Here is a 16560-nt window from a genome sequence, read left to right as displayed (position 1 = left end):
TACTATTTTTAGTTCACCAATTACCATTAATTATCAGTCTACAACTCACTCTGCATTGTCTCTGAAAGGATTTAAGACACCAAAAAGTCACATAAATCATCAAAAAAACAAAAATAACATGGGAAAAACAAATAAGAAAATTAAAATAGGGAGGAAATTCAATGAAAAATTCATTTTAAAAGGATCTATATATTTTAGAGACCAACCACAAATCTGGCTCTAAGTTACTGCTATCAATTCAATAGAGAAAACACCATTAGTAACACCGCTTAAAATGTTACTAAGATTTAAAAACCTATTTTTTTCTTTTCAGGCACTTTTCCCCTTAATATCTTCGTATTTCTTTAGTAAATACTTCAGAAGAACTTATTTTTCACTGATTATCCTAAAGCATCTTTTTCTAGATAATCCAAATGATTTTGAAAATTACAGAAATATTTCCCTTTATAGTAGTCTGGGCATCTCCTTTGCAGTCAGACATGTAACGTAGTAGTTAAAGTAAAAAAGGTCCACACAGAAATACGTAAATAAGAAGTCTTAGTTTGGGGTGCGTAGGTGGCTCAGTCAGTTGGGCAACCAACTCCTGGTTTCAGCTCGGGTCCTGAGCAGGGGCTTTATGCTCACTGATACTCAGCTCGGAGTCTCGGGGTCCCTTTCTTTTTTCTCCATTCCCCGCCCCCTGCCCCAGGGCAAGCATGCATACACACACACACACACACACACACACAGGCTCTCTTATAGACAAATAAAATCTTAAAAACAAACAAACACACACACACACACACACACACACACACACACACACACACACACACACTTTGTCTTCTTTTACTCCCACCGGCAATTAAAAATCTCTATTCCTCCTCGTGGATCTCCTCTCAGAAGTGTTCCTGCACATGTAAAGGACACCTGCATGTGCTCAGTTGGCCACTCACCACTGAAGGCCACTCGGGTTCTTCTGTCCCCACCAACCGCATACCATCACTGTCCCTGCCTGTTCCTGTGAGACACTTACTTCCTTAGGATCAAGTCCAAATAGGCTTCCTGCATAGTCATGAGTTTTGAAAATCTTAGAGCCATATTTTTCCACTTATATTTCTTTAGGAGTGTGACTAAGAAATCTCTTGCCATTCAGTTTCTCTCTACTAACAGCTCCTTAACTCTGCTCACTGGTATGGCTGCACTTTCCTATGAGCTGCGATATTTGAATAGCAACATTTCATTAAATGTTACAAATATACACATAATGTCGGTCACTTGCTCACTAAAATACAACCACATAGGTAGGCATGCAGAAATTCTAAATATTCAGAGCTGAGGGATGCCTGGTGGGCTCAGTCCCTTAAGCGTCTGCCTTTGGCTCAGGTCATGATTCCGGAGCCCTGGGGTGGAGTCCCACATCAGGCTTCCTGCTCCATGGTGAGCCTGCTTCTCCCTCTCCCTCTGCCCCTCCTCCTGCTCCTGTTCTCTCCCGCATGCTTGCTCTCTCAAATAAGTAAATAACGTTTTTTAAAAAATATATATTTAGGGGCACCTGGGTGGATCAGTGGGTTAAAGCCTCTGCCTTTGGCTCAGGTCACAATCCCAGGGTCCTGGGATCAAGCCCGGCATTGGGCTCTCTGGTCAGCGGGGAGCCTGATTCCCTTTCTCTCTCTGCCTGCTTCTCTGCCTACTTATGTTCTGCCTGTCAAACAAATAAATAAAATCTTAAAATGTATATATATATATATATATATATATATATATATATATATATATATATTCAGAGCCAAATCTTTCACTTTTTTTTTTTTTTCAAAGATTTTATCTATTTATTCGACAGAGAGATCACAAATAGGCAGAGAGGCAGGCAGAGAGAGAGGAGGAAGCAGGCCCCCCTAGAGAGCAGAGAGCCCGATGCGGGGCTTGATCCCAGGACTCTGAGATCATGACCCGAGCCGAAGGCAGCGGCTTAACCCACTGAGCCACCCAGGCGCCCCAAATCTTTCACTTTTTAAAATGTTTTGGTTTCCTGATATATTTAGAAAATTCTATTGCACCCAAGATGCTAAAGTAAAAGGATTCTTCTCTATGTTATTCTACTACTTCTGTGCTTTTGTTTTGTGTTTTCATATCTTTAACCATTCTAATATTCTATACAGTAAACTCTAAACACCGTAAGTCAAAAGGACAATGAGTGGACCATTCCATATTTGTATTTAATGTATATTTTGCTTTCCACATTCAAAAACAACCTTTCATTATTACAAAATAAATTTCACTTAACAACAGATTTCTGGGCCCTTTGACTCCCTCCCTAAAAGGCAGCTAAAACTGAAGCCAAGAAGCTTTTTCCCCAAAGGCAAAACCCACAAAGATGAAAGCCGAATAAAAGACAAATGGAAACTAGATTCAAGAATACTGACTTAACAGGCTCAAGAAAGTGGGAGAGGTGGGAAGAGGGGAGAGTGTGTGACCCTGGGGTGCTCTGAGACAGGAGGGAGGGGCAGCACTAACAGGACTGGTGGCAAGCTTCCTTAGAGGCGTGAAATCCTCAAATTCCCACCTCTCTCCACTCCACCATCCAGCAGAAGGTCTGCTGTTTAAGGAATTCTCTGCCTGGGACACTGAGCACTGTGCCAAAAACAAAGGGACAAGGCAGCCCTGTGCACACTAACCTGACCCTGACCGCCTGCTTGTCCCCATTACGCTCCCAGACAGCGGCAGCCAATCCTCTGCCCTCTAGGCACGAGACAGAAAGTGCTTTCTCCGAGGACATCTAACCAGCACTGACGGGATATGCTTCCAATAAACGGCCCACCAGACCTTCTGCAACGAAGCTCAGACTCCAGAAGCCCCACACACTCAGCATTTCCAGTCAACATATTGGCCGACAGTTTTACCAGGAACAATCATGGACTTCCACATATCAGCGAAAAACCTGCAACACCGAAGTGAGACCAGAACAAGACAAAGCAACTTGGAGTAAACAAAAACTGAGAAGAAAACTTCAAAAAGTAATATGGTTAGAGATAAATGTTGTATTCACAAAGCAACAATATTTTTGAAAGGGATATACAGAGTTCCTAGAAATTTTTTTTAAAAGCTCTTAAAAGTTAAAAATATCCACATCCCCGAGGATGGCTGAAACCAAAATGGCAGATGACTAGCCTCCGTGAGGACGCGGAGAAACGGCCTCGGGTTCTGTGCCCTAGGCTGACGTGGAGCGCTGCGGCGCGCGGCAGTCTGGTAACTTCTTCGAATGTCTGACACAGTTCACCGCGTCACCCAGCAATTCCACTCCAAGGACCACGCCCAGGAGAACCGAAGACACACATCCATGCCGAACTTGAACTCTGTGACTCAGAGCATTATCCACACTGGCCAAAAAGCAGAAATACGCTAGAGGTGCATCAAATGATGAAGGAGTAAATGAGGAATCGCACAGCCATACCACGTGATTCCTCGGCAATGAAAACTAATGAATGACCCCTGCGACGACAGGGATAAACCTTGAAAACGCTGCGCTATGTGCAAGGGGCCGGTCACAAGAGGCTACATGCCACACGGGTCCATTCATATGAACTGTCCACACAAGGCAAATCCAAAGACAGCAGATTAGTGGTTGCCAGGGACTGGGAGTAAGGGAGACAGGGAATGACTCCTAATGCCTGAGAGGGCTCCTGGCAGGGGCACAGTGAGGGGGATGGAGAGGAACGTGTCTTAAAATTACAAAGTGGTGACAGAGTTATATAACTGTGACTGCACTAAAACCCACGGAATTGTACACATAAAAAGGATGAATTTTATGTGAATTATATCTAAAACTGCAGAACTAAATTAAAGACAAGGAAGAAAAATAAAAGCCTCAAAAGATTTGATGATTAAAAAAAAGAGAGTTCCTCCAAATAACGCAAAACACAGACATGAGAAAGAACAAGGACAAATAAAAACTGGCGTATCGCTATGACATCGTCACGTGCCCAACAATATGAGTTCCAGGCAGAAAGTAAGAGAAAAGGCCGTCAAAGAAACTGCGATATTCTTGAAATCTCAGAACTGAATCCAGAAGTTTCCAAGCTGAAAGGTCCCAGCACATGAACAGAAATAGCATCCAAAGCATGGAACATCAGCATCAAATTTCAGAGCATCAGAAACAAGCAAAGACCCTACAGAAATCCGAAGAGAAAAATAAAACCAAACCATCATATACAAAGATTCTGGAATCAGAGTGGCTTAGGCCTTCAACAACCATCTAGGACCCAGAAAACAAGTCTTCAAGATTTTGAAGGAAAGTGAATTCCAAGATCAAATCTGTACAAGCTACCAATCGATTGGGATGGTAAAATAGACATTTTTAAATCTCAGAATTCCTACAAATTTACTTCCCAGACGTCCTTACTTAGGGAGGTACTAAAGGATGTAAACGCGATCCACCAAAAGCGTGGAAGTCAACCCAGATAAGATGACGTGGCATCCAAAACAGAGGTAAGGGGAATCCAGGAAGGGAGCTGCGCCCCAGAATACAGCAGAAACAAAGGCTCAGGAGGGAATTTTTTCCCTTAAGAAAGTGCTGGAATATCTGGTGGCATGAAAGCAGTAAGAGGACATTTCTACCTAACTGGCAGAGAATTCCAAGTAAATCTCACCATGCACTTAAATTATGATTTTTTAAGTACAAGTGATTCTCCCCCTCACTTTTCCATCCTTCTTCCAGTTGTTAGTTGGCCTCATTTTCTCCACCTTGCCTCCAGATGCCGTTCTGTAATGTTAAGTACTATGCAAGAAACATTCCAGAAACCAGACTCCAGAGTCACACACAGCTGGATGCAAATTCCTGTCCCACCTATTTCTGGCTGAGTGAACCTCGGGCAAATTTGTTTAGCCTCCCCCTGCCTCAGTACCCTTTCCAATTCTATAGATAAGAGGACTGAAATGCTGGGAGGGGCAGAGTGGGCCAGCTCTAGGGAGTAAATAGGATAAGCCACAGAAAGGGTTTAACCCAGTTCCTGGCATATGGTAAATAGTCCTTAACATTTTGAGATGAGCAAATTGAATCAAGGATATCATCATTCATCAGGGGAAACAAGAAAACACACGGGAAAGGAAAAATAATCATAATTTACTCTAGAGTATAGCTCTGAATAACACATAGTGATAACAACATCCACTCTGAGTAATGACTTAAGCAAAACCCTATGCAGGCTAAGAAGACGGGGGTTGGGAGGGGGGGTAACAGGAGGGATGCCCAGGCAGGTGGGGTCCAGAGTGGAAGGGGAGTTCAGTCTGCACCTTCCAAAGGCAGAAATCGAATATGCTCTACACTAAAAAACAAGAAGTAGCAACACGAGGCTATTACTTCCTGATACTAGAGCTCATCACAAACACACAGTGCAGTTAAAAGTGCAAGGGGAGAGGTCAGCAGGGAACTGACGGCTGGCTTCACACGTCTTGCACATCTAGCTACCTCTCTGAACTGTGTTCACGAATATTCAATAAAGAGAAGAATCTGAGACCACAAAACATGACACAGGAAAAACCGGAGACGGAGCACAGACGAAGTCTCAGCTTCCTACAGAATTCCAAGTCCTGACTTTTTCCTCAGAGCTCAAATTCAGGCAGATACCACAGCACCCGAACAACACAGGCTCCTGTTTTTCTCCACTCTGGTCCAAATGCTATTTATGATGGTTGCAACCATTTCTAACGTATCTCGGAAGCATCAGAGTGCAGCAGGCTGGGTCTCAGCAGCCTGTGTGCGTTTATGGGGACACCCTGCACCCCACTGCCGTCCAGCCTCTGGGAGGAAGCAAGGTGCAGGGTGCACCCCTCCGGGAGAGCTCAAAGTGATGTGCTTCCCCTGACTGCTGTTTCTCTCCCAGTGGTCTTGCCCTTCTGGAACTCCTGCTCCAATGCCCAGGCTTCCTCCCAGTCCTCTCCCCTAACCACCGTCTGGCTTCTGGCTTGGTCCCTCAAGCTGCACTTTATACAGCTAATACAATTCCCAGAGCAGCACGTTCTATTACTTTCCATTCCCCACTTGCTCCTTTTCTAAAGCATACTCTTTCAATTTTATCCACACACTATCCTCCGAATGTCACTGTGAGCATTTAGCACCTGGGGAAAAGAAATCCAGGCTATGTTTCTCTTCCCTCCCTTCTCAGAGAAGTGGAATCAACACAGTGGCTGAGAACACAGGGCGAGGAGGGGGCAGCAGGGCAGCAGGATAACCCTGGCCAAGGGGCAGAGGTGGGGAGAGGGGATGCCAGCACGCTTGGCAAAATGGCAGTACTCAAGGAGTGAGTACAGTGCGCAGATACGGGCTGATAAACAGGTGATAATAGGACAAGCACGTGGCCAAAGTGAACCTCAACACTAACATCATAGGCTGGAAGATTCTTAGTTGGGGTGGCTGTCCTGTGTCCCGTGCAAACGTTGGGCCGCATCTCCGGCCTCTACTAACCACGTGGCCAGGGCACTCCCTCGACCACTACGGTGTACGTGCAGAGTTAACACAGCAGGTCTGAGATACTGTCCCTGGAAAGGCCTGCTAGGAAGGTGGGCCCTTGGTGGTGTCTGGGAACTCGGACCTCTGGAGGTTTCCCACCATTCTTCCAATGCTAAGAGTGGTTCCCTGTGCTTAACTACATGATGTGCTTTATGCTGAAACTTGCTTTCCTGCTGGGAGCCTGGAATCTGGGTAAGTTCTAGGTAGGCATAGGGGACCAGTGCCCAAGAGACACTGTACCATGTCACAGCACACTACTGGAGAACTTCAGTGAGTCCACTCACCCTCACTGGGCTTCCTCAGGGCCCCACCCCATGGCCTTTTCTCCTGGCGGATGTAGCTTTGTACGCTCTCACTATAATAAGCCATTTGGTGAGCAGGACGACACTGAAACTGGGAGTGGGTTTGGGAATACCTGATACAGCGTGACCTCCCACAGTGTCTCCAGACCTTCCCAAGGAGAATACAAGAATGTGCTCTTTAAGCTTTCAGGTACATGAAAGGCAGAGAAAGTCTCAGTTGGAGGCGGCTGAATAGACACGACAGTGCTCTACGACACACGTCCCCAACCAGACCTGGAACCAGCAAGGCAGGCGGGATTCCTGGGCCCACAAGCAATACCCGAAGGGCCAGGGGGATGGGATGGAGCGGGAGCATCGATGTTCATGTCCAGACTGGAGGACTGAAGGCTCATTCCGTTGGAAAGTGTTCAGATTACGGGGAAACACACCCTGCAGTGTGTGGGGCAAAGAAAGCATGTGTGTGCCTATCAATGACGCAGCAAAGGAGGAAACATCTGAACACCTGGTGAATGGGGTGAAGAGAATACCAGAGTGTTTGGTACTATTCTGGTGATTTCCTTGTAAGTTCTTAGTTATTTCAAAAGAAATTATTTTTCTTTTGAATTAATTGCTCTGCTGGGGGTGATCCGGCTCACTGTTCAGCTTGAATCCTCTCTGATACGCGACATTTCCTCCTCCTACTTGTTAACTTGTTATTCACTGCTCTTAGGTAAAGTCTACACCGATCTGCATCAGAGCTGAGTGTATCTCTGTATCTCCCGAGCAGTGCTCAAGGACCCCATGGGACATCCTCTGCACAGAGTGGACTGGAACAAGGCAGGAGGTTGCGAACCCCTCCTCCCCCACCACCAACTCCATTCTGGGAACTTCTCTACCAAACAAGGTGAGAGGCTCCGCCTCCTGGAAGGCAGGCCCCAGTCTCATATGCATGGTCTTCAGCTGCCCTGACCGCATACATCATGCCTTCTCCATCACAAACTACCTTCTCCCACCCCGGTCTCTGCTCGTGGTGCCCCTGTCCACAACATGTTCCTTCCATCTCTTCCTCTTATTCAACTAAGAACCATCCTTTAGACAGACCTCAATTCAGATTCACCTCCCCGAGAAAGCCTTCCCCTGTCCCTCCTAGGTGCTCCCAGGCTCCCTTGTATGCCCCCCAGCACGGAACTTATTTTATACACTCCTTCTGTGGTAGCTTTCTCACCATCTGTCACCCCGACTAGAATTCGAGCCCCAAGCCTCTTGTTCGTGACCGTATTCCAAAACAAGGCATGGCATCCTAGACCCAGTGATGCCCAAGAAATGTTTACTCACTGAACGAACTGCAATTCTGTGAGCTTCTTTGTCATATAATCACTTACAACTCAGTGCATCTAAAAGAAATCGTGATTTAGGTTCCAGATGATGAAGTCCAAACCACTGGCAATATCACTGGGAGTCCAACACAAGTCATATAAATAACAGGCTCAAATCTGCACCACGGGCAGCCGAACACCATCCATTCTGAATCTACTGTTGTGGCATGAGCTCCGCAGTATAACCACGCGCTCTGTCACCAGGATTCCCAAGCGTTAAACTGTTTTGCTCCGCAGTGAAGAATGCTCGTAAAGAGGGGGCTCTCCTCCACCAGAACAGCTTGTGCCGCTGGACTGAAAACAACTCATCTTTAGAAGTGTGTAAGTGCACACGGCCCCCACAGGAAGGACCCACGCTGCTCCGATGTGACTGCTCAAGTCCAGCAACCCGTTGGGACCTTGGACTGGAGCTCAGGGACCAACCATCACCATCACTCAGCGGCCAGAGACAGGAGGTGAACTGCGGGACTACAACAAAGGATACCAAACAGGCGTTAACCCACAAACTTTCGAATGGAGCGACTGATCAGAGACATGGTCATTTGTCAAGACCGAGGCAAAGACGACAGGGAGAGAGAGTTCCAGCACGAAGACGAGACGGCTCCACTCAGGAGAGACAGCTTCCCGCTGCGGTTCAGAACGAGCCCAGTGTGGCCGCGACCACCTCCAGCGGGGAGACACCTGCAGCCTGCCTGCCCATTTCCGGTAGGTGCGAAGTGCCCATGTGAAACCACCCAGCCGGCCACCTTCTCCGTGCAGGGCACCCGCCAGGCTCTCTGACACAAGGAGGGAACCTGGCAGCCTCTCCTAAGGTGATGTATCCTGACTGACACCTGCTCCGTTCTCAATCTTTCCCACCCTCATTTCCTAAGTGCGTGTTTCCCTATTTCCTTTTCTCACCACTCCATGCCCATCTTCCGTCAGTAGCCAGAAGCCTTCCCCTCAATGACTCCTGAGGACGGCACCTCGTCTCATGATGTGCCACAAAGGTTCTCAAAGTCTCTCTAAAGGACAGAACATGCTCACCCGTTCTCCTATCACCATCTCTCCCCCTAAAAAATTCTCACAAGGAACTCCGCGCCAACCCACCCAGGCCTCTGCTAGATCCTCTCAGCAGGCCATCAGATGCTCTGGGGGCCCATGTCCCACAAACAGCAAATGTGAAAGCAGCTGAAAATTCCAACTCTGACCTCATTCCAGAACTTCAATCCCACATTTCCAACACCTCTTCTGTCTTGGTTTCCACTTCTCTTCCCTCTAACGGCTCTCAGTCACTCTGGTTTTAATCTCTGGATCCTTTCGTCCCCAGATCTGAAATCCACCTCCCCTTGGTAGTTTCTCACACTGAAACCCTTTTGCTTTCTATTCCCACTCCTGGGAAGCTTCACACCCAGGCCACTGTTCTCAGCAGCGTGCATTCGGAAAATACCGTTCCAGAGCTAGCTGCACCTCCTCCGATCCAACCTGTATACCACCAGCTGCTATTTTTACCCAAAACACAGCTCTTATGTGGTAATGTGCAAACTCTTTCTCTACTCCATAACCCTGGAAAAATAAGTATAAAACTTAAAGGGGGTTAGCGTTCGAGATCTTCAATGATCTGCCGCGAACCTATTTATTCAGCCTGCCTTTGCAAAACTGAAGATTCATTTGAGACTCTACATGTAATGAATCCTCCTCTTCCCCTAAAAAGATGCTCCAGGCAGAAACCCAAATGCAAGTATTCTGACCTAGGAAAGAGATCTGAAAAGGTAGGGCCTGCTTTTGTAAATCCAGTTCCCCCGGAGCCCAGCTAGGCCCACCCCTTTACTGCTGCCTGCTCTGCTTATACTCTGTCCAAGCAGGCAGAGGACCCATAAACAGACCACAGGCCCTACATCTTGAGGATCTTGCCCCTCGCGGAACAAGTCTGCAGACCCTGGACTGAAGGACTTAACGGGATTCCTCCTACTGCCTCTCTAAGGAGGAATGCGGCAAGGGTGGAAGAGGAGGCGTCCTCAGGAGACTGGAGCCAGAACCTCTAGGCCAGAGAGCACACTGGGTTCCAGGACTGGAAGCAGCAGCGACCAGTGAGGAGGGGGTGAGTCATGAAGGTGGTCAGGATGTGAGAGAAAGACAGGAACCACGGAAGACACGTATAGTTTCCGGCCAGGTGCCACCTTCAGCGAAGATGAGGACTGCCATGGGCAGATCAGGCTTTTGGAGAAAGACCAGATCCACAACTGAAAAGCGTAACTCATGCCAGCTGTTCTCCTGCAGAGGCGCCTCCAACAACTCCCTATCCTTTCAGAGTAAAAGCCCAAATCCTTGCAATGGTGTCTGAGGGCCCACACTATCCCACCCTTCTTTTACTGATGTCATCGGACTTCCTGACTGCTATACCTGTTTTTGTGCCCCACCCCCAAATTCGTATGCTGGGACACCTTTGGGAAGTGATCAGGTCGTAAGAGCACAGCCCCCATGAATGGAATCAGTACCCTTTAAAAAAGACCTCACAAAACTCGGCTTTCCCATTAGATGATCCACCAGGTGACAGGGCAAGAAAACAGCGGAATCAGACCCTCTCAGACACCAAATCCGCCCATGCCTCATTGATCTAGGACTTCCCAGTGAACAGAACTCTAAGGAATAAATTCCTATTGCTCAGAAGCCACCAGGCTATGCCCTTTTGTTACAGCAGCCCAGAATAGACCAAGACCTCTACATTCACTCCGCCCCAGCTACAGTGGCCGCCTCCTCTTCCCAACCACATCAAGCACACCCCCATCAGGCCTCCACACCTGATCTTCCCACTGTATGGGACGCTCTCGTCCTCAAGTATGTGCACAGCTGCTTCTCTCTCCACCTTGGCTCAAATATAACCTTCTCAGAAAGGCTTTCCTAGGACTTCCCACATAAATGCCACCAGCCAGTACCCCTTCCTGGCCCATTTGTCCTTTCCACCCTCTTCGCTTAATTTTTCTCTACCATATTATCTTCTCATGTAACTTGCTCAATCTATCTCCTCCCCCTCCTAGAATGGAAGCTTCCCAAGAGATCAAGGATGTTTGCCTTTTTTCGTGCTGCTACAATCACATTGCCTAAAACACAGCATGTGACCTATAAATACTTTTAGGATGAAACTGGCACAAAGAATAAATACAATTTATTAAAGATCCAAGAGAACTTCACTCATGCTCCTGGGGTTTTAAGGGGAAAATAAAAATGCACGCATACACGCCTACACAGTGCAGCTCAACTCCAACAATGAGTTAACTGCTTCCCTTCCATCCAGAATGCCACTGCATGACCCCTTCCTCTCTCCCCTGTTCTCAACACTTAAAACATCTGGGATCACCACACAGATAATGCACTTTAAAAAAAAAAAAAAAAAAAGAGCAGCTTATCTTGATAGCCTGTAGCCTACATTCCTTTCTGGTCTCCTCACCACAGCCACTCTGCCCTCTGCACCGACCTCATGTCAACCAGACACTGGTCCGCTTCTTAAAGGCACCCTGCTCCTTCTCACCTCATATCCTTCCCACCTGTTAGTCCCTCCATGGAGAAAGTTCCTCCCATATCTCTGCTGCTCGGCATTCAGATCTCCTCATCTCACCTCCCCAAAAACGTCCTGCCCTCCAACCCAGCCAAGAGACAAGACCACCATTTCAATTCCTCCTTTATGTTCAGGACATTTAAAATACTCTACAGTCGTACTTGGACACGTGTCTTACTTTTACGAGCAGATCATCTATTTTGTTCACCACTGTGACCCTGGTGCCTAGAACACTAGGAAGAAAGAGTGATAATTTAATTCAATCTAGGAGGGAGGGCGTGTCCTACTTTGCCATTAAAGGCACTGACCCTAGAAGCTAAGAAACTCTCGATATCGGACAACGAAGAGATCTGCTCAGAAATAAGCACCTGGGACTATTTCCACTACCTCACAGGACTTGGAGTCAGACACTAGCAACGCCTCTTCTGTCACTGTAGAGAGCAGGCCATTCCGCTGTTAGAAACGTCCAGTGACTGCAAGCTTTTAACTGACGAATGACCCTCCCAGCCAACCCGCACGTCGCGCCTCCAGGCAAAAAATATCTCAGGGTGACCCAGAGCAATCGAAAATCTCATCCCTCCGAGAGGGAGCTTCCCTCTGCACTTCGCCCATCACTCGTCAAGCTCGAAGTCAGCCCCGGGGAGCCCTGAGACCGGGTAAGTGAAGGAAGGGGCCCTCCAGATCTCACTCCGCGCCCCCCGCCCTGCATCCCGGCAGATGAGTCCTGGGTTGCAAGCCTAAATAAAGCAAGAGAGGCGGTTCCCCCAAACAACTGCAGTAGAAAGGGGAGCGGGAAGGGGAGGAGGGGGAGCTTCCGCCGAGGAGCGCGAGCAGCGCGCGGGGGCGCAGCCTGCGCGGCCAGACCCCCAGCCCCGCGCCCTGGCTGGCCGGCTGAGCTCCTCCGTGCCCTGGGCCCGGGAAGGCGCCGCACCTGCTGCAGGGAGGCGCAGCCCTGACACCGCGAGAGGTCCGCCGCCGTCCCGGGCGCCGCCGAGTGGGTTTCGCCCGGCATCATGGTGCCAACGCCGGGCCCTGTGGGCCCGCGCGCCTCAGGGACCCGCGGCCTCGGCCCTGTCCTCCCTCTGCTGACGCCGCCGGGGCCGCCGCCTGCCAGGCCGCTTCCCGCCGAGTCCGGGCGGGTCCATCCGTGCACAGAGGTCCCCGTGGAGCTGGCGAAAGGCTCTCCCGAACGGAGCCGCCTCGGGCACTAGAGAGAAACGCGACCCGGCGCGGCCCCCGAACGCGACACCGCTCAGCCAGGACCCCGCCCCGCCCTAGGTCGCCCCGCCCCTCGCCGCGGCATGGGGCTGCCCGCCGTGTCGCCTGAGCAAAATGGGAAGGGGGGGCCGGGCCGAGGCGACGGGAGAGGCGCCCACCAAGGAAGAGTCAGGTCGACCAGAGGCACCGGAGGTGCACTCCTTGTGCCATGTAGGGGGTTAATCTTTTATTGCCGGCTTGCTGTGGGACAGACTTTCCATAGACACCTAAAGCCTTCAGCGAGGGGGCGGTGACCCCCTCCATGATGACGTCACTCAGGCGCCGGCTAGACTGGAAGGACCCGCACCCGGACCGGCAGGTGTGCGATTTGTAACCGGAGGGAACCGCTCCGTGCGAGTCCGGCCGGGTGCCCCGAGGAGCTGGAGGACTACGGTTCCCGACGCCCCGCGCGGCGGACGCCCCCGAGCGATCCTGAGGCCGTGCCGGGTGCGCTTGAGCGCCTCGCCGCGGCCTTCGCGACGGCGGTCCGTCCTTCCCGCCCGCTCCCCGCTGCGGTCCGTTCGTCGGCTTGGAGGCCCGCCCGCGGCCCGAAGCGCAGACCGCGGCCAGCCACCGCCAGATCCCGGGTTCATGCCTCTAAAGAGGGAAAAAGTTAAAAGTCCTCTCCCCGCGGTTACTGGGTACAGTCGGGCTCCGACCCTCTCCTTGAACGAGGTCTTTCACCTTCTCCCCCGCCACCAGGATGCGCTTCTCCAGGGTCGCTGCCTTGCGCAGAAACTTGCCGAGCCTTCCCGGCGTCTGGCGACAGAGTCCGAATTCGTGGCGTCCGGTTCGAGCGACGTCCGTGTGGAGGGGACGTGCGGGCCTCGCCAGCTCCTGCCCAAGCGTTCCGCACGGACCCGCAGCTGGAAACAACCCTTCCAGGAAAGCGGTCTGGTTCCTGCCCCAACGCCACCCCCTGCCCTTTTGCGCAGAACCTGCGGCTGGCACGTGCTGTGCCGTGAGGACCCGGCGTCCTAGACCTGACAGCGGCGCTTCTCGTCCCTGACGCCTCCGATGGCGCCTGGGAGAGGAGCTGCTTTGATGGGTCCATTTACCCAAGAGCAGAGACGAAGCCAGGCTTAGAGGGAAAGGCGGAGTGCGCAGCGGCCCGGCGGGAAGCAGACGTGCCTTGGGAGACCCTCCCCACCCCGCCGTGGGGCCCATGAGAGAAAGGGGAGAGGAGACCGTGTATGCGCCCTGATGATTTTCCATTTCTGGCTTCGCATCCCAGACAAATAGGTTTTCGCAGTAACTTCCCTTTTATTTAAGGTTTCCCAAGTGAGCGTTGTGTTTTGTTGTGTTTTGTTTGCAGATGACTTTAGTGGGAACACCAGCGTAGCCTTCAGCCTCTTCTTTCTCTAGGCGGTCCGCCCGCACCCACCGCGCACCTCCTGTCGCTGGCACTCAGAGCTCTCACGCCGCCTTCCTGCCTTTGTCTTTGCGGGAGGCTTTCCTCCCAGCCCCACCAGCTAGAATCAGCCAGGTAGTCCTTCCAGCACCCGGAGTGACACCTGCCTTCTTTTCTGCACTCTTTTTTTTTTTTGGCGGCGGGGGGGGGGGGGGGGGGTAACAAAACATTTTGACTAGGATCACAGTGACGTTCATGTCTTCTAAGACCTCTCCGTTTTTCTTTTAAACCTTGTGAAGTGCTGTACACAATAGGTGTTCGGCGAGTGTCAGAGCGGACCAAATTTGCTGCAACTAATTGAAGGTAAAAAAGAAAAAACACTCGTTCCGAAATGAAAGTGCATTTGTTTCTCCTTCTGCCTATCTCAAACCGTCCTTAAAGCGTTTAGAGAAAGAAACAAAAGTCTTGTTTGTGTAATGCAGCATCAGCAAATGCTCTGTAAAGGGCCACATGGTAACCGTTTTAGGCTTTGGGGGCACTACAGATCGCCCTTCGTATTTGTCATTAGTTTTTGGTTGGTAAAGAACCACCTAAAAACATAAAACTTGGGCTCTGCCTGGCTCTGTCAGTGGAGCATGTGACTCTTGATCTCAGGGTTGTGAATTCGAGCCCCAGGTTAGGTGTAGAGATGACTTAAAATCTTTTAAAAAATGTAAAACTCGTTCTTACCTTCCAGGCTATACAAAAACACGTTGTAGGTAATAATGGGAATTGATATAGGCCACTCACTGAGGAATCCTGAAAATTGGGTTTTTCCTCTTTCCCACATGAGGAGCCACAGCTGTTCGTCATTGTGATGGAAACAAGCGTCTGTGCCGCAGAGAGCCCTGAATAGTGAATTTAGACACAGCTGGCTATAAATTCTCAAGTGAGTGGCCATCTGAGCTAGTATTCCCCTACAGAGCATTCACTGTCATTTAAGTGGAAGGTGACCAGGACAGGACCAAATCCACGAGATCTGCTATGCAGAGAGTAGTTCGTAACAAGCTATCGATGGCGCGATCCACTTGGGAAAACAAATGCGTCTTTAGCTTACTCACAGAAAAAATAGTAGGTGGTTTTGGTTTTCGTTTTGGGGTGTTGCTCTTTTTTTTTTTTTTTAAATCATTTTTCTTATCAAATTTCCAAGAAAAATGTTGCGTTTTTGTGTCCGTGTCACCAGACCTGGAGGGATGTCTAGATTCTGGCTTCTGAGGTGGGGGCTTCCTTGTGGCTGTGGAGTCCAGTCCACTGTTCAGAGAATCTGACTCTAATATAAAAGTCACAGTCCTTGCCTCACGGCCTCCCAGATGCTCCGTCACTTCTCCAAATTAGAGTGTAACATAATTAAAAGGCTAGTTACACTGATTATTTATTAACATGTGCTTCCACTGAAATGGCTGATAGATTATCATCATATGAACTCAAAGTAAAAAGCGATTTGTTCTCTGGAAGTTCCTATATTTTGCTTCATGAAGAGCATTCTTTCATTTGATGCACTTACCCGTAATGAAAATAAACCGTGTTACATTATTTCCTTTAAAAACCCCAGACATGTTTTATGGAGTCCGTGGCGGTTCTAACGCTGATGTGGTGACAGTATCAGATTAAGTTCGATGCATTTTCCGCTCCGAGATGTAATGCTGACAAATGGCCACAGGATGCCAGTCTTTCCCTGTGTCCTAGAGACAAAGGGCCCTTTCCAACAGATTTCTGCTCTCTTCTGCCGAGTCCCAGGGGGAGGCATTCTTCAGGGTGCCTGTGCCCCTTCACTGTCCCCCACATGTGGTCCTAAGTTACCTTTGCTCCAGTGTTTCTTACTGTCCTGGGTTAGGCAGTGATCTGTTCCTGTGGGCAGCAGAGGCCCTGGACCCTCGCTTAGAGCCCAGCTTCCACCCTGGAAGTGATAGAGAGCTAGGGGGAAAGAAGGGTGCTCCCTGGCAGAAGCTCACTCAGCAAGCAGAAGAATCCATTTCCGAAAACAAGCATCGTTTGCAATAGAGCACGGAACCGACACGACTTACTAACAAGCACAGTTTTAAAGGACTCTCACAGTGACTCTCTTCAGGGGAATAGGGGATCACTCCCTTTGTGGGGTATCTTGTGAGCACCAGGCAGCTCTAACAGCTTGTCTCCTAAGACGCTTCATGTGGCTCCGGGGATTTGGAGGAGGGAGGTGGCTGGGGGGCAGGGGGGAGAAGATGCTGTTCGGGTTGGTGGTCAGGGTGCAGGGC

At 49.7% G+C, this 16560-nt stretch overlaps 1 protein-coding gene across 1 annotated transcript in view; it reads right to left on the bottom strand.

Moving 5' to 3' along the window:
* Positions 1-12819, bottom strand: part of LOC111153407 (interactor of little elongation complex ELL subunit 1) — a 96275-nt gene extending 83456 nt beyond the window's left edge. Inside the window, exon 1 of the mRNA XM_022512423.1 lies at positions 12611-12819. Coding sequence (XP_022368131.1) covers positions 12611-12694 — 84 coding nt within the window. The 5' untranslated portion in view covers positions 12695-12819. The remainder of the gene's footprint in view (positions 1-12610) is intronic.
* Positions 12820-16560: the final 3741 nt, after the last annotated feature.

Source organism: Enhydra lutris, unplaced genomic scaffold, assembly GCF_002288905.1.
Source record: "Enhydra lutris kenyoni isolate GAN:26980312 unplaced genomic scaffold, ASM228890v2 scaffoldscaffold32, whole genome shotgun sequence".
NCBI lineage: Eukaryota > Metazoa > Chordata > Mammalia > Carnivora > Mustelidae > Enhydra > Enhydra lutris.
The sequence above is the reverse complement of the archived record's forward strand: the minus strand, read 5'-3'. Positions and strand labels throughout refer to the sequence as shown.